Source organism: Triturus cristatus, chromosome 4_1, assembly GCF_964204655.1.
Source record: "Triturus cristatus chromosome 4_1, aTriCri1.1, whole genome shotgun sequence".
Taxonomy (NCBI): Eukaryota; Metazoa; Chordata; class Amphibia; order Caudata; family Salamandridae; genus Triturus; species Triturus cristatus.
The window spans coordinates 1,143,819,762-1,143,834,976 of record NC_140585.1 but is presented as its reverse complement, the minus strand read 5'-3'; the positions used below and the strand labels follow the sequence as shown (position 1 = coordinate 1,143,834,976).

At 46.1% G+C, this 15,215-nt stretch overlaps 1 protein-coding gene across 2 annotated transcripts in view; it reads right to left on the bottom strand.

The window, feature by feature from the left end:
• ATP13A1 (ATPase 13A1) overlaps nt 1–15,215 on the bottom strand; it is a 412,373-nt gene that overhangs the window by 58,486 nt on the left and 338,672 nt on the right. For both annotated transcript variants that reach the window (XM_085654252.1, XM_085654251.1), the window contains exon 22: nt 7,572–7,768. In XM_085654252.1, coding sequence (XP_085510378.1) covers nt 7,572–7,768 — 197 coding nt within the window. The remainder of the gene's footprint in view (nt 1–7,571; nt 7,769–15,215) is intronic.

Genomic DNA, 15,215 nt, shown 5'->3' with positions numbered 1-15,215 from the left:
TTGAGGTAAATTTATGGAATTTGCAATATAGCCTGCCTTAAGGCTGCAAGAAAATATACAATGTTGTCAAATTTCCTCCTGGTCTTTCCAAAGTAAGAGAAGATACTTCACAAAATGTGACTTTGGAAGAAGTGCTCTGGGATCCCTGCAGGTGGGCAGGACTATTTAGTGATTATGATCATCAATTGAGATCCTTTGAGAGAAACACTTTAGAAGCTGCACATCATAAAAGCACCTTCAGTATACTTTGTCCCTATGTGGAAAATTCAACACTTTAAAAGGAAAATTACTGGATACAGTTCGACTTGTGAACGAAGGAAAAATCTAAAATCTTAATTTAATTAAGTACAAATCCCAGGGGTTGCACCAAATGCCACAGGTGTATGCTCACCATACTACTGGAATATCAGGAAGGTGTTTGCTGCTTTGAGGATCTAACATGAATAAAACGTGATAAAAAAAATCTATCACCTGTGGATTCCCCAAGGGTTATAAAAGGTCTCCTGTCATCTTCAGCCATTGCATGGAGTTGCTTGGGGCTCTGATAACAGCATCAAGATTCACGAATATGCTGATGATGCACAACTTTACTTCAAAACACCCAACGCCTCAAACACTGCTTGCACATCATTCACTCCTCTATGTCCAGTGTCTACCTGTCTGAAGCTCAACCCAACCAACACAGAATTTCTGTTATTTGTAAAGAACACAGATACAGTGCAAACCTTCTTAGTGCTCAATGACATGAACCTAGATGGCTTCAAACCCCAACTTTCACCAATGCCAAATCACTTGGATTTACCCTGGAAACCAAAGTGCACTTTGCCCCAAAAAAACACAGACAGGTACCGGTTCTTTCTTTTAAAGAAAGAGAACATTTTCTTCCAGAAAGCAACTCCTGAACTGCTGTTCAAGCCCTTGCACTCTTGCATCTGGATGGTGGTAATGCTCTACTCCTTGGACTACGAGACCCCAAACTGGCATCCCTTATGTTCATCCTACACACCACAGCACATCTCATCCAGGGCTTTAAGAAATATGATCACATCTCCCCAATCTGGATGGAATTACATTGGCTCCCCATGCCAGCCACACACCTCTTCAAAACCAGCATGACCAGCACCCCAGCCCCCTATTTCTTGTAAACAAGCTTAAAGTCACTGCTAGTTCTATGCACATTCACATTTAGGGTACAAATTAAGACGACTAAAAAAACAAGGCAAAAGGCCCTTTCCCTCCACGCACCATGGAACAACATCCCCATATCCATCAGCACCTCCCCAATGCTGCTCCACAATGCATTAACCATGCTTCCTCTTTTACTTGTTGACTTTCTGACCATGTACACTGCTCTTCTGCTTTTTGGGAAGGTTTGTGCTACAGACACTGTATACCTGCACACAGATACGCATATATAAAGGGGTTACCCTGCTAACAATTAGTTCCTAAGGCAGGGATCATGTAAACAAACGTAAACAAAATTCTTAGGCAACTACTATTTTATATGCATATGCATATGATAAGCAATGTTTTGATGAAAATTCTTCAAGTCATTTATTCATTTTTATGGATTAAATCTTTTTAATTGAAATTTAGCAACAAACAGTATGTCTGGCATCTCAAGATATATGGCATAGCAAGGGCATCTTAGGCCCAAAGAGGCTGAAGTACTAGAGCCAAGAAATCAGAGCATATGAATAGAATGTCTTAACATGAAATGAAACTTCTTATTATTGAGGTGGAGACGCTCCGGGGTGTAGTACCAATAGATAGCCAGTTTGGTTCGTGTTTTGGTCAATCCCGTGTGGTAGGCAGAGTGTCGGGTCCTGTAATACACCCCCCTCCCCCTCCCATTCCTTGTTGCTAAGTGAACTGCCCGGGTCTCACTGGCGCTGCACATACGTGTGTTTCTGGCTAGCAGCATTTTATACAGATCAGAGATGAGTTTTTTTATCTGATGTGCGAGTAAAATGCCATTTCTCGTATGTAGAGAGGTGTCTGAGTGTATGGCTTAATTTGAGGGTGTAGTGCCCAGTGTCGAATTTGGAGGTATCTTAGTCGTTCAGATTCAAGGATCCTGTATTCTGATCTGACCCGCTGGAACGGAATGATCCCGTCAACATCAAAAAGAAGGCCCAGGGATCGGCACTCCGAGGATCGCCATCGTTTAAAAGCAGCTTCACTCATGCCTGGCTGAAATTCGGGGTTATCGAATAGCGGGGTGAGCGGGAGGGGAAAGTGGTCAGGTTATGTTTAATGTTAGAGGCCGGGGATCGCACTAAGGTGACTCGTAATGTGGGACGCATAAAGATTGGGCAGTCTGTGCGCCCTCCGAAGGAAGATTCCAGTCGAATAAATTCAACCAGGTGGCGTAGTTGTGTCGCTTGGAAATATAGTTGGAGGTCGGTGACCCCAAGGCCGCCTTCCTCCGGTGGGAGGACCACTAGAGCATGCTTCATCCGCGGCCGTTCCAAATGAACTGCGCGAGGTCGGATTGGGTTTGCTGGATCCAACCTGGGGGAGGGCAGAGGGGCAGAGTCTGGAACAGATATAGGATCTGGGGCAGTATAGTCCTTTTAGTGGCTACCACCTTGCCGAGCCCGGAGAGCGGGTAATGTTTCCATTGACCCAGTGCCCTGCAAATTCTCGATCGCAGCAGAGTATAATTAACGGTGGCTATGGCCGGGATAGAGGGAGTTAACTGGATCCCTAGATAGGTAACTGTGGCTGACGCCCACTGGATAAGGTGTTGCTCTTGCAGATATGCTCGGTGGGGGGTGACAGGGAAAGGTCGAGCGCTACTGACTAGTCCATATTAACCTTGAACCCAGACGCCTGCGCAAAAGCGTCTAGTTCCAGAAAACAGGCGCTTAGCACAGGAATCGAATTTGATAGTGAAATCAGGACGTCATTGGCATATAGACTAATTGTGTGGGTATCCCCCCTGAATTTGATCCCTGTTATTGCCGGGTTATGCTGGAAACTCTGGGCTAGAGGCCCCATATAGAGCGCAAAAAGAAGGGGCGAGAGGGGGCATCCCTGTCTAGTACCTCAACTTATAGGGAGGCGGGCCGACGTGTATAGTTTAATATCAATGTTAAGGACAGATATAGGACGGTAAGCTCCACAAGCGGTCTTGTCTCTTCCCAGTTTCGGGATGACCACTATGGAGACTTCGAGCATTTCTTTCGGAATTGCCCCTGCATTGCCAAAGGAGTTAAAGAGGCTTGTCAGGGTAGGAGCCACCAGCGCACAAAATGTTTTATAAAAAGCAGCAGAGCAGCCATCAGGCCCCGGGGCTTAGCTGGTTTAAGGCGCGAGATATCTTGTATTTATATTTCTCTCTCCAAATGAACTGCCTGAGCTTTGGGCAGGGTGGGTAAATGGGTCTCTGCAAGGTAGTCGGCGCTGTCAGCATTTTTCAGTGATAGGCTTGTATATAGTTGGGCATAAAAATCTCGGAAGGCCTCAGCGATTTTGGAATCCTCCGTAACTCTCCTACCGTCCCCTTGACGAATCTCCGGGACCCCCGGTCTCTGCCTGGCCTCCCGAAGTTTATGGGCGAGGAGTCGACCGCACCTATCCCCTCCAGTATAATAAGAGCGTTGCAACCGGAGAGCTGCGTATTCAGCCCTGTCCTGGTCTAGTGCCGCAAGTTGCGGTCGCATTGCCCTCAGCTGACGCCACACTCTAGGCGCCCCTGTTCTCTGGTGCATCTGCTCCAACTCCCTCGTTCTCGGATGAGATCGTCTCTTACGCTCCACATTATCAGCTGTAGAAATGGCCACAAATTCACTGTGTATGACCGCTTTAAGTGCTGCCCACTGTGTAGAGAGAGAGGCATCTTGATTAGCGTTGTGTGAGAGGTAGTCCTTAATGGCACGCTGGATCTGTCCGACGACAGCTGCGAGAGTGTGGCAAAGACGCCACTGCCTAGTAGGTCGCTGAAAAGGAGGAAGCGTAAAGGTAGCAGTTACTGGGGCATGGTCAGATAGAGAGGCAACACCTATCTCTACGCCAGTTGCGAGCGCGTGCTTTGGCGATGAACCTAAAAGATAATCAAGCCTAGCGTACGCTTTATGTGCACTAGAGTAATAGGAGTATTCGCGATTCTGGGGATGGAAGCAGCACCTGAGGTCTTTGAAGCCTAAGTCCTGCAGACGCGCTAAGCCTGTGGCAGAAACTGCGCCCGTCTGACTAGTACGCTGGCATGATCTGTCCATAATATTAAAGACCAAGTTCAAGTCACCCCCAGCAAGATCCTGCGCTCCGCCGTCGCTGTAGACTCTGTGAGCACTTCATGTAAAAACTTCTCCTGTCCCTAATTAGGAGCATATACTGACCGGATGGTAAAAGTCAGGCCACCCAGGGTAAAGCGGTAGGTGAGGAGCAGCCCCTTAATTTCGGCCTCCTTCTGAAGGACCTTCCCCTGAAACGTGCGGGAGACTAAGATGGCCACGCCAGCAGATTTGGCAGGGCCTGAGGAGAACATCTGAATCGCAAACATGCAGGATTTTAGACAGTGGCAGTCTTTCGACAAGAGATGCGTCTTCTGTAAGAGGCATATGTCAGCTTTGGTATTCTCAAGGTAGGACAGGACCGCCTTGCGTTGAACGGGGTTGAGTCCCCGCACGTTCAAGGTGAGTATTGTAAGAGTAGCAGGGGGCATCTACCTGGCAGGAAATCAGAAGGGAGCGATAACAAGAGACGGGAACTGTCCCCGATGTCTTAGGGATGGTGCGTCAACAGCAGTGGGGCGCCCCCAGTGTGTAGTCATCTGAGTGCCAAATAAGGGTGGATGAGGGATCCCAATTTATTCATTTAACACAAATTGAATATAATTGTTTTTTTAAAAATAACAAATGCATTCATTTTGATATGCATGATCTTGTTTCTCCGGTCATAGCATCATGTGCTCTCAGTTATGTTATGATACATTTTATATGTTGTAAATAAAGAGCTGCCTAAACTTTTTCTACATTTGTTTATCTACACACATATATGCAGTGTCCACAAAAAAACAACTTTTGAGAGTGCTAGTATGGAAGAGATTAGAATACAACAGTGACTCATTTTTGGTTTCTCCTTTTCAGTTTATTTATTTAATTATTATTTTTTATTTTAAACAGGCAACATTTCACTGCACAGCTCAACACTGCCGCTGTTCTGTTTTTTCTCTGCAGTAGAACATGATCTTTGGAGATCAGTGGATAAATGCAAATTCAATGCGCAGTGCTACACAGAACAAGCATTTGCAATGCAATAGGTCTCGCATTACTTGGCGTTGCATTATTAATAGCAATGCAATAGCTGAACGTTTCAGTAAAGCGAGACCTATTGCATTGCAAATGCTTTTGAGACTGTTGCCTTGTCTTGAGGAGAGGGTGAGGGAGAAAGAGGAAGAGGGGGAGAGAGGGGGAGGAAGTATGGGAGGGAGGGGGGGAGAGAGAAAGTAAGAGGGATAGAGGGTAAGGGAGAGGAAGAGGGGAGTGAGGGAGAGAGAAAGAGGGAGGGGGACAAAAGTTGGGAGGGGGGAGAGTGAGAGCGGAGGAGGGGGAGAGGTAGCGAGAGAGAGGAAGAGGGGAGACCGAGAGAGAGAGAGAGAGAAAGCGAGGGAGGGAGGGGGCAGGAAGAGCATGGAGAAAGAGAAACAGGGAGAGACTTTCACTTAAAAAGAAAATCACAAATAGTACAATGGCCGCAAGCTCAGAAAAGAAGCAAAGGACTACTTGGACAGCTACAGAATTCACATGATTGAGGGCAGTGAGTGGAACTGGTGCACTGTAAGAAGCTGGCAATGATGGCATGGTGAGCTGGCACTGGTGGTCACGATCGCACTTATCTGGGGCACACCCGAACCCCAAGAGCTCAAGCCTGCAGGCGATCTCCGCAGTGCTGCAGGGGGCCAAGGGGGGTCTGCACCAGAAGTTGTCCAGATTGGAAGAACTAAAATGCGACCCCTCACCCTACAACCAGCTCCCGCCAGACATGCTATCCACATTTAAAGGGTCTGATGGACGCCTGCGGGGCAAGATCACACGGCTGGAGGTCAGCAACTACGTGAAACAAACTGTCTTTTCAACAGGGAAGGGGTCTGGTGTGGACCTGCTGCGCAGCCACGTCCAGCTAGATCAGTTGTCGACCTTAAAAGTCAACAGCTACGTGAAAGAAACGATGCACCCGGCGTTGAATGAACCTGCTGGGGATTTGCAGCAGACAACCGTCCGGGGTGACAAAATTCCAACATTAAACGGGACCGATTGCATTGCAAATGCTTGTTTTTGCTGCTTGCGGCTATTTCGATGCTGTACTGACGTTAGCAGGGCCTCTGGGACTCAAAGCGAGTCCTATTGGCTTTGCCAGGCCTTGTTATCTGCTTTGCTTGCTTCTTCCAGTTAGCACGCTAGGCGCTCCAGCTTACAGCCAATGAGGAGCTTGTATCAACAAAGCGCCATGATACCAGACTAATGGTACAAGCACAACAAACAAATGCCATTAATAACATGTGTTCGGGGAGTTGCCATGGTTCCCTTCCATTGAGTCACGCGGACTCACACATCTGATAAGAATGATGTGTAACATATGAGCCCAGGACTGGAAACACTGCACCCTGATGCGGTGACGTAGGTGACAATCCTGTACCGCATAACTCTGTCACATAGTAACATCGCCTGATATACAGCGAACCTCACCTACCGAAGTGTCCTTCTAGAGCTTACGCCATACGCTTTTATAAAAGTCAAGCGACTAGTGTTTCATCTTGTAGGAGCGAAGGCCGAGTGGGTTGAAAAGGCGATTTTATTATCGCACACAGACCTCTGCGGCAGGCGCACAACCGACTGAGTTACATTATTTTCAAAGTCACATTTGTTAGAAAAAATTGTTTTGGATGTGGTCTCAGTGGCAGATAAAAAGAGAAAAGTATTTTTTTCAAATCATACAAACATATAGAGAGCTTAATACATACTGCCATGTGTCGCATCTATGCGCTGTGAATAACAAAGAAATTCAAACAGGGCAGTTGCTTGACCTGCTTCATCACAAAGCTTCTTCTGACTCGCACTCGTGGTTGGAAGTCGGAAACAGAACAAGCTGTCAATTTCGAACGAGTGGTGTGCGCGTGCACGCCACAGAGAAACGTGGTTTCAATTATCGCGCCCGTGTCTGGGCACGATAATTGAAACCACATGGCAGCGGTGCGCGTAATAGACACCAATAGGCCATGGGCTGAGCAATGCGCCCGCCTTTGGCCAATTGCGTGCTGTCTTTGATAAAAAGATGCACGCAAAGACCAATAGCGTGGCCCAAAAGGAAAAGCACACGCACGAGCGTGTGAGATTCCTAGGGCCGTTTTCAAACCCCGTACAAGAGGTCTCGCGCTGCGCGAGCAGTGCTGAGCACTGCAACTCTAGGCGCGAGACCTAAAAAGGGGATCTATCCATGGTAATGTAAAAAAAGTAGGTGTCTGAGTAAGGCTAGTAAATAAAATACAAAAGTGAAAACTTTGCCAAATAGCATTAACAAATCGGATCTATTGGTGCAGTTCTTCAACAGTCAAATATTTACTCTACCTTGGACCTTGAGATGAAAAGAAAGCATCCCGCCAGTAAGAGTCCTTGAAGAGTTGCTTGGAAATCACTGAACTTCACACCTTCCAGATAAAGCACACTCTGACTGTAGGCAAGGATGAGTGCATTCAGGGCCAGAATTTTAAACATCTGCAAAGTCGTCACTAAGGTGCATCGGCCTTGTTTAATGACATGACAGACTGTAGGTAGGAGACAAAAATTAAAGCATAAGGAACGGTTTGAGACCAGCAAGCAAAAACGTTTTATTAAACTGCTCCAGATTAAGTAAAGCAATGTTGAACAATTACTTGCCTTCGGTAATGCATTATCTGGTAGACAATATCTAGCTATAGATTCCTTACCTTTAAATTTCCCAGTTGTGTGACTGGATCCGAAAACTTTTGCGTGAGCAGTAGCCCTGCGTGCCATCTGCCGGCTTAGTTTGGTTCCGTGAGTCTGGGTCATTGGCGCCGTGATGCCGGTTAACTATATAGGCGCCACCCAGGCGCACAGACGTCAGTTTCTTTTCCCCAATTTCCACGCCAGGAACGCAGAGCGATGAAGTGAACTGACTAGTGTGTCCAAACTAGGGCTCCGGAAGGGGAACAACCCAAGCCATGTCTCTGCAAAGAGGGGAGGCATGGGTGGGTCTCTAAGGAATCTGTAGCCAGATACTGTCCCTACCAGATTACGGGTTACCAAAGGTATGCAACTTGCTCATCTGATAGAGACTTCTAGCTGCAGATTCCTTTTTTATTTTGTTTATTAAGTTTCTAGAGAATCGTATACAATGTACAAACATAGCATCATACATCTTATTGAGCAAAACAACAAATTAACTCACATATACATGTGATCGGTGATAATGTAGATATTACGGCTTAAAGATCAGTCATACATTAAATACAGAAGAAAAAAAACGTGGTCACTGTGTCGTTGGTTCGGGGGACTCGCTCTGTTCCATAGAACGCAAGCATTGTAACAGGGGCTCCCAAATATCACAGGGTCTAGAATTAGAAGGCAGGTCCTTCGCATATAGCACCAGATTATCACGACAATAAGTTAAATCTTGAAGCCAAAGGGCGCTCTGGGGTTTTACATTGCTGTCCCACGACATTGCCACTCGGCGTTTTGCAAAAAGTAAAGCTACTTTCACAAATTTGCCTCTCACACCTTTTAAAAAAGGTACCAACCCCAGTAAACATACATGTGGAGTGCATTGCAGAGTCACATTGACCACACTTGATAGTTTATATTTCACATCTGCCCAAAATGTGGCAACCCCCCCCCGACATGTCCAGGCCAAGTACCAAAAGTCGGCCTCTGGTGTTCTATAACGTTTACATGCATCAGTGTCTCGCAGTCCATATTTGTTTCTGGGGAGTGTGGTAAGCCTGGTGTAGATATTTAAAGTGAATTATATGGAGGTTCCCGTTGGAGGTCAGGGCGCCTGTCAGTTGACAGCAGTACTCCCAATCAGACTGTGTAAGCTGTGGGGATAGGTATGTATTCCATCTCTCCAAGCTCCTATCAGGGGATGCAAGTTTTTCAGCCCGGGCAGCTTGATACTATTTAGTGATGAGCTTATGTTGTGTGGGGTTGAGGAGCAACGTATGCAGTGCCTGCAGTGTAGGAGGTTCTGCAGGGAACATAGAAAAGTGGGCCTTCAGTGCTTTTTTAAGTCTATGAAAAAGAAATATAAATAAGGGTGTTTTGTTCTGTATGTAACTGGTGTTGGCATCGGACACAAAAGCACCATCCACGTATAAGTCTCGCATATGGGGAGCTGCAGATTCCTTACCTTTGAATAGATAACCAAGCCATACCATACTGGCAGTGGTCTGTGGACAAACTGACTATACTAAAAAGTCCTGCAGGACTAAACGTCCGAAAGCCCATCCCTGCGGACCAGACTGTCCAGTCAGTAGTTTTTGGCAAATGTATGCAGGGATGCCCACTTTGCTGCCTGGCAGAGGTCCAGGACTGGACCACCACAAGCTAATGCCTTGGTGACAGCTTTTCCTCTGGTTGAATGGGCTTGTAAGCCCTCAGGCCGCTGCTTTATAGCCAGGGTGTAGCACCTTGATATAGAGAACAACCCATCGCGAAATGGTCCATTTCTGAACTGCTCAACCTTTTTTAGATGCTACATAGCCCACGAAGAGTTGGTCGCCCCCCTGGAACTCTTTTGTGCCGTCACAGTAGAAGGACAATGCTCTTTTTGGGTCCAGATGGTGGAGTTGCTCCTCCTCTTTAGAGGAATGTGGCGGAGCATAGAAGGTGGGCAGGGTGACCGATTGTCTCAAATGGAATGGGGTCACCACATTAGGTAGGAAAGAGGCCCTGGTGCGAAGCACCACCTTGCCCGGGAATACATTAATATAGGGATGCTTGGATGATAAAGCTTGCAGCTCACTCACCCTCCTGGCAGAGGTTATTGCCACTAGAAAAGATATCTTGATGGTAAGCAGCCAGAGGGGACAATTTTATAGCGGCTCAGAGGGAGCACATATGAGATAAGTGAGAACCAAGTTCAGATCCCACTGAGGCATTTGTACAATAGGGGGCTTAAATAAAGAAGGTTGGTCAGGCAGCCGGAGGAAAGCGGAAAGAGAGATAACCCTTGAAAGAACCCAGTCAGAGCCCTGCAGGGCAAGGGTAAGAAAGAAGAAAAGAATATCAGAAAGAGGGTCAATAGACTTCTGTACAATATTTAAAACCTTTCTGCCAACGGCAGGCATATACCGTTATGGTGGAAGAACGCCTGGCTGCCAAAGTAACTTTACAGACTTCAGGAGGAAGGTGAAAAGCTATCAATTGTCACCGCTCAATCTCAACGCAAGGAGGCAGAGAGTTGACAGGTTTGGGTGGAGCACCCTCCTCTGCTACTGCAAATGAAGATATTTCTGAAGGGTCAGCATGATTGGAAGATCAATACTCATTTAAAAAAAAAAAGAAGATCGGGATGCTGAACTCTGTGCCCAGTCCGGAGCCACAAGAATGACTTGTGCCCGGTCATTCTTGATCTTCGTGAGAACTCTGGGTAGAGGCGTTATGGACAGAAAAGCATACAGGAGACCTGAGCTCCACTCACGACGAAAGGAGTCTCCAAGCAATAGCCGCCTTGGAAACTCCAACGTGCAACACTGCTGACATTGCTCGTTCTTGACACAGGCGAACCGATCTAACCAAGGCTATCCCCACTGACTAAAGAGCCCTTGTGCCCCCTCCAAATGGAGATACCAATCGTGAACCGTTAGGCATCGACAGCTGAGTTAGTCCGCCCTGGCATTCAGACAACCTGCAGGAGGCTATGATCCCCATCAGCCTCAGAATCATTCTAACCAAAAATCCAGGATAGAGGCCAAAACATCGGTATCATAACCTGAAAATCCTGGACTCGCTGCTCGGGATGATAATCCCGAAACTGTACTGTGTCCACAACAGCGCAGATTAGGGAGCATTTGAGAAAGAGTCAGGTGCGACTTCGGCCCATTTATAGTGAACCCCAGCAAATGCAGGAGGTCCGCCATAGTCTGGAGGTAGGAGACAACAGTCTGGGGCGGGCCAGCCTTCAACAGCCAGTCCTCGAGGCAGGGGAAGGCTGAAACTTATAAACTGCGCAGTTAAGCTGTGGCAACCTCCATCACCTTGGTGAACACCCAAGGGATGCTAGTAAGGCCAAAGGGTAGCACGGTGTACTGAAAGTGCTCATGGCCTACCTTGAACTGCAGGTAACACCTGTGGGCAGGCAGGATGGGGGTGCGAAAATACGCATCCTGCAAGTCCAACGCTACCAGCCAGTCTCCTTGGTCTAGGGCAGACAAGATCGGAGCCTAAGTGAGCATCCTGAATTGCTCCTTATTGAGGAAGAGTGGCGGTTTGGAGGTCTAGAATAGGTTGAAGACCTTAGTCCTTATTTGGGTATCAGAACGTAGCAGGAATAACAACCACGGTCTACTTCTGATATCAGAACCCGCTCTATTAGCCTCCTTGGCTAGGAGAGCTGTAACTTCCTTTTGTAGTAAGATCAGAGGGGATGGAGGCTGTGGTGGTAGTACAACTGTTTTAAGCGAAGGAGGCTGCAATGTCATAACTAGTGGAGGTAGTCTCACCAGCAAAGACCCTGCTGGAGGGATTTTATGATATATGCCTTGTATAGTTAATTGAAATAGTGCTAACTTTTCTAATGTAACAAACTAGATACATCTGAGGGCTACCTAGGTACAGGTGCACCACGATTGCCATCATCCCAACTTTGTTCCTTGTCATTGATAGAGCAATTGACTAGAGTATCATTAGCTATACAGTCGTCATATCCATATTTAGGAAACTGAAATTGAGAACGATTTAAAAAAAAAAAAAATGTTTTAATAATCGGCTTGCGTGGCTTCTATAAACGTATTTCTTCATTCCCTTGGTTTTGCAGGGAGTGGCTGACCGGATGTCTGACCCATTGCTCCTTTAGTGTGTGAAGAAGCTCGAGGTTGTGACTTCTTTTAAGCAGGCACATCCAGCTTTGCTTCTATGTAAAGGAATACAATATGTGCTTAATGTAAAAAAAATAAATGGTTATTAATTGGGAAGAATGCGAGTGCACCACAAGGAATAAGGACACAAACTTGTCAGACTAAAACACAGTTTCAATAATTTAATTCTGGGATCAACCCCTTGGTAGCTATAGAACAAAGGAGACTGGCTTAATGTAAAAAAAAAAAAAAAAAATGTAAAGTATTAAGTAGTAGTAAAAAAGTGAAAAGTTCAAAGAACACCAGAGTAAAAAGTCACACAACCACTTTCTAAGAATAGAGAAAACTTTAAGGGGCAATATGACACCACAACTACAAAAATGGAAACTGGAAATATATATTTTTAAAGACTTAAGGCAGAAACTCCAAAAGAAAAAACACCAACCAGATGTTATTATTCACACCTTAGGTGCAATTTCAGGCTGAATGTGATGGAGCACAGGTCGGACCCACTAAGCAGGTCATCATGGTTAAAGATTTTACCTTTTGACTTAGTCAATGACATAGAAGTAGTAATCCTCCAGCACGGCAAGGTTACACATCAAACTTAACAGCAACAGCCATGACGCTACAAGGGGCGGTGATGCTTGTGAGCGGCGAGCTCGGCGGTCGTTTTTATCTGTGCCTCTTTGTTCTCGCCTGACTCGCTCGGCTCTGCTGGGACTCCCCTCCCCCCCCCCCCCCCCCCGTCACAGATTACCAGAAACTTCCTCAGAACTCACCTGTTGGGATTCTTGAGATCCTGAGGTCCGTGGGGGGCTGTGCACGGCGGCGTTGGCGGTCTTCCACCGTTGTAACGCTTTTTTTCCCCTCGCATTAACCACAAACAGCCACCTTTCCGCTTGGGAACTCGGAGATCTTTTATCTGCCAGATAAAAAGAAACACCTACCGAGTGCATTAGCGGGTAGCGGAGCGCGGGCCACAAACAGGCTGCGAAGATGGCCCGACTAGGTTGGGGGCGGTTTGCGGCCTTCTAGTGGCTCCCACTCAATGGGGGTTCATCCGTGTGGCTAGTGGTCACAGTGGATGAGGCAGAGTGGTCGATGATGCCATGGAAAAGCATGTCAGATTTAAGAATCTCCAATTCCCTATTATTGGGAGAAAGTTTGCAGATGAGTTACTGTCAACAAATGTAACTCAATCAAACTACACACTAAGCTACCGAAGCCATTTAAGCCCCTGGAGGAGTGTGAAGGGGCTGATGCAACGCATCAGCAGCTCGTTTGTAAACAGCATACTGAAGGTGAGGAGGAGAAAGGAGGAGGGAGGAGGGATAGGAGAGTCTAAAGTTAAGGAAGCAGAGGAGGCTCCCTCAAGCCCCTCAATCTCAGCCTTACTGGTCTGGTTGGATAATCTCGCAGATTATAGATCCTCTGGCCTTCGAGTAAATACAGATAGGTCAGGTCAGCTGCGTGGGACACTGCACCAACCTTAATTAAAGTGGCGGAGAAAGAATGGGGAGGGAATACTGCAAAGAAGTCTAAGTACCTCAACAGGAGAAACAAACATAATTTATCAGCACTATAATAAACTTCTCCGGAAGACGCTCAATATTCAAAAACTTGTAATGAGGCTAGCCAACCAACTATTACAGGATATTTTAAAACACTTGAAAGCGTAAATAAAGATCCCAGAGAAGGAATTCTAGGCTGTGGAATACATGGAGCGCAAGCAGCTACGTCCAAAGTTACAATAACGCAAGGCATAAGTTATAAACCTGGGTGTAATCATATTAATGATCTATCTCCTTCAGAGAATAAAGAAGTGGTAAACAACCTCTTAATAGCCGACAACCGCCCTTATATTGTATCTATAGCTGACAACTCGGTCCTGACAACAGCAAAAGGCCATGGCCCACTTTTGGTAAAAGCACAGATCATGCCCCCAGTACTCCAATAGGAGTGCTTCAGCAAAGAAGTGCATCCAGTGGACATGCAGGTGCAATAAAAACCGTTCCCTTATCTGTGCTAGAGAAAAAGTCTGTGACTGACCATAATGCTGATACAACTTTTAGAGTACAACGTGACATCAGCCTAGATTCGAACAATTCTGTGATTAATACATCATCCGGTTTCAACCAAATCACTAGTGGTGAGGTATTTGTCATCTTCTAACCGGGTACCCACTTTTGTCTTGTCCAATCCAGGTAAAGTTGGTGGTTGCCAAAAAATGACACCTGAAGCTACTTTGAACCCAAAAGAGGACTGTAGGATCATAAATAAAACGGATGCTATTAGTTTAACTTTGGAGACAGGAATCCCTACTAATGACCATAAGCGGACTCTGATCCCGAAGAAAATTCTCATAGAGAATGCGCTAACTTCAAATGGACAAAGTGATTCCATGATTAACCCTCTCAATTCAGCAGACCTTTTACTATTAGCTAAATACAATGAACATTTCTGGGCAGGTGCACGTGTCCTAGACAGTAAATAAAAAGAGCCTGAAAATGGAATATGGGGTAGTCCGCTTAACACCATGGACACCTTTACTAATGCTCTTAATTGTAACTCAGTTAAATTGAACATCCAAGTGGACTTACTAAACACACTAGCGCTCTATGTTGCCGGGATATACTTCAAGCTACTCAACCTATCAAATTTGGTAGTAACGGCATGATCTGATGAAGATAACCTACTCATTTCATGTACCTGTGCTCATGCAATAGACAAAATCTCAGAGCTACCAATCATAGTGGGGTCTATGGTGGAGGAGGTCAAGTCAATGTCGGATAGGGTTGCTAAAGACCGAGCTGGCACAACTGATTATGACCAGGGTCACTGTCTTGATGCATACCAAAGCACTAATTGTGGCAAACCCTAGCGAATCTACGAACATACAGGCTAAAAGAAAACCATAAATATAAAAGGTTCTCATAGGCGCAAAGACTAGCAACAGAATACAATTCCATCAAAAAGGAAGGAAAAAAGGGCAAACCAATTAGTAAGTGAAGAAAGCAACCGAAGTAGCCCATTGAAACCTCCTGATTTTATCGAATGTAACGAATCCATCGAGCAACCACCAGCACGAGAAGCCAGTGTTACTCAAGTTACCAATAACTCGGCCTCAGCTTCTAATCCAATACAAGAAGGGCTCACCAATAGAGCAAGGAAAAGA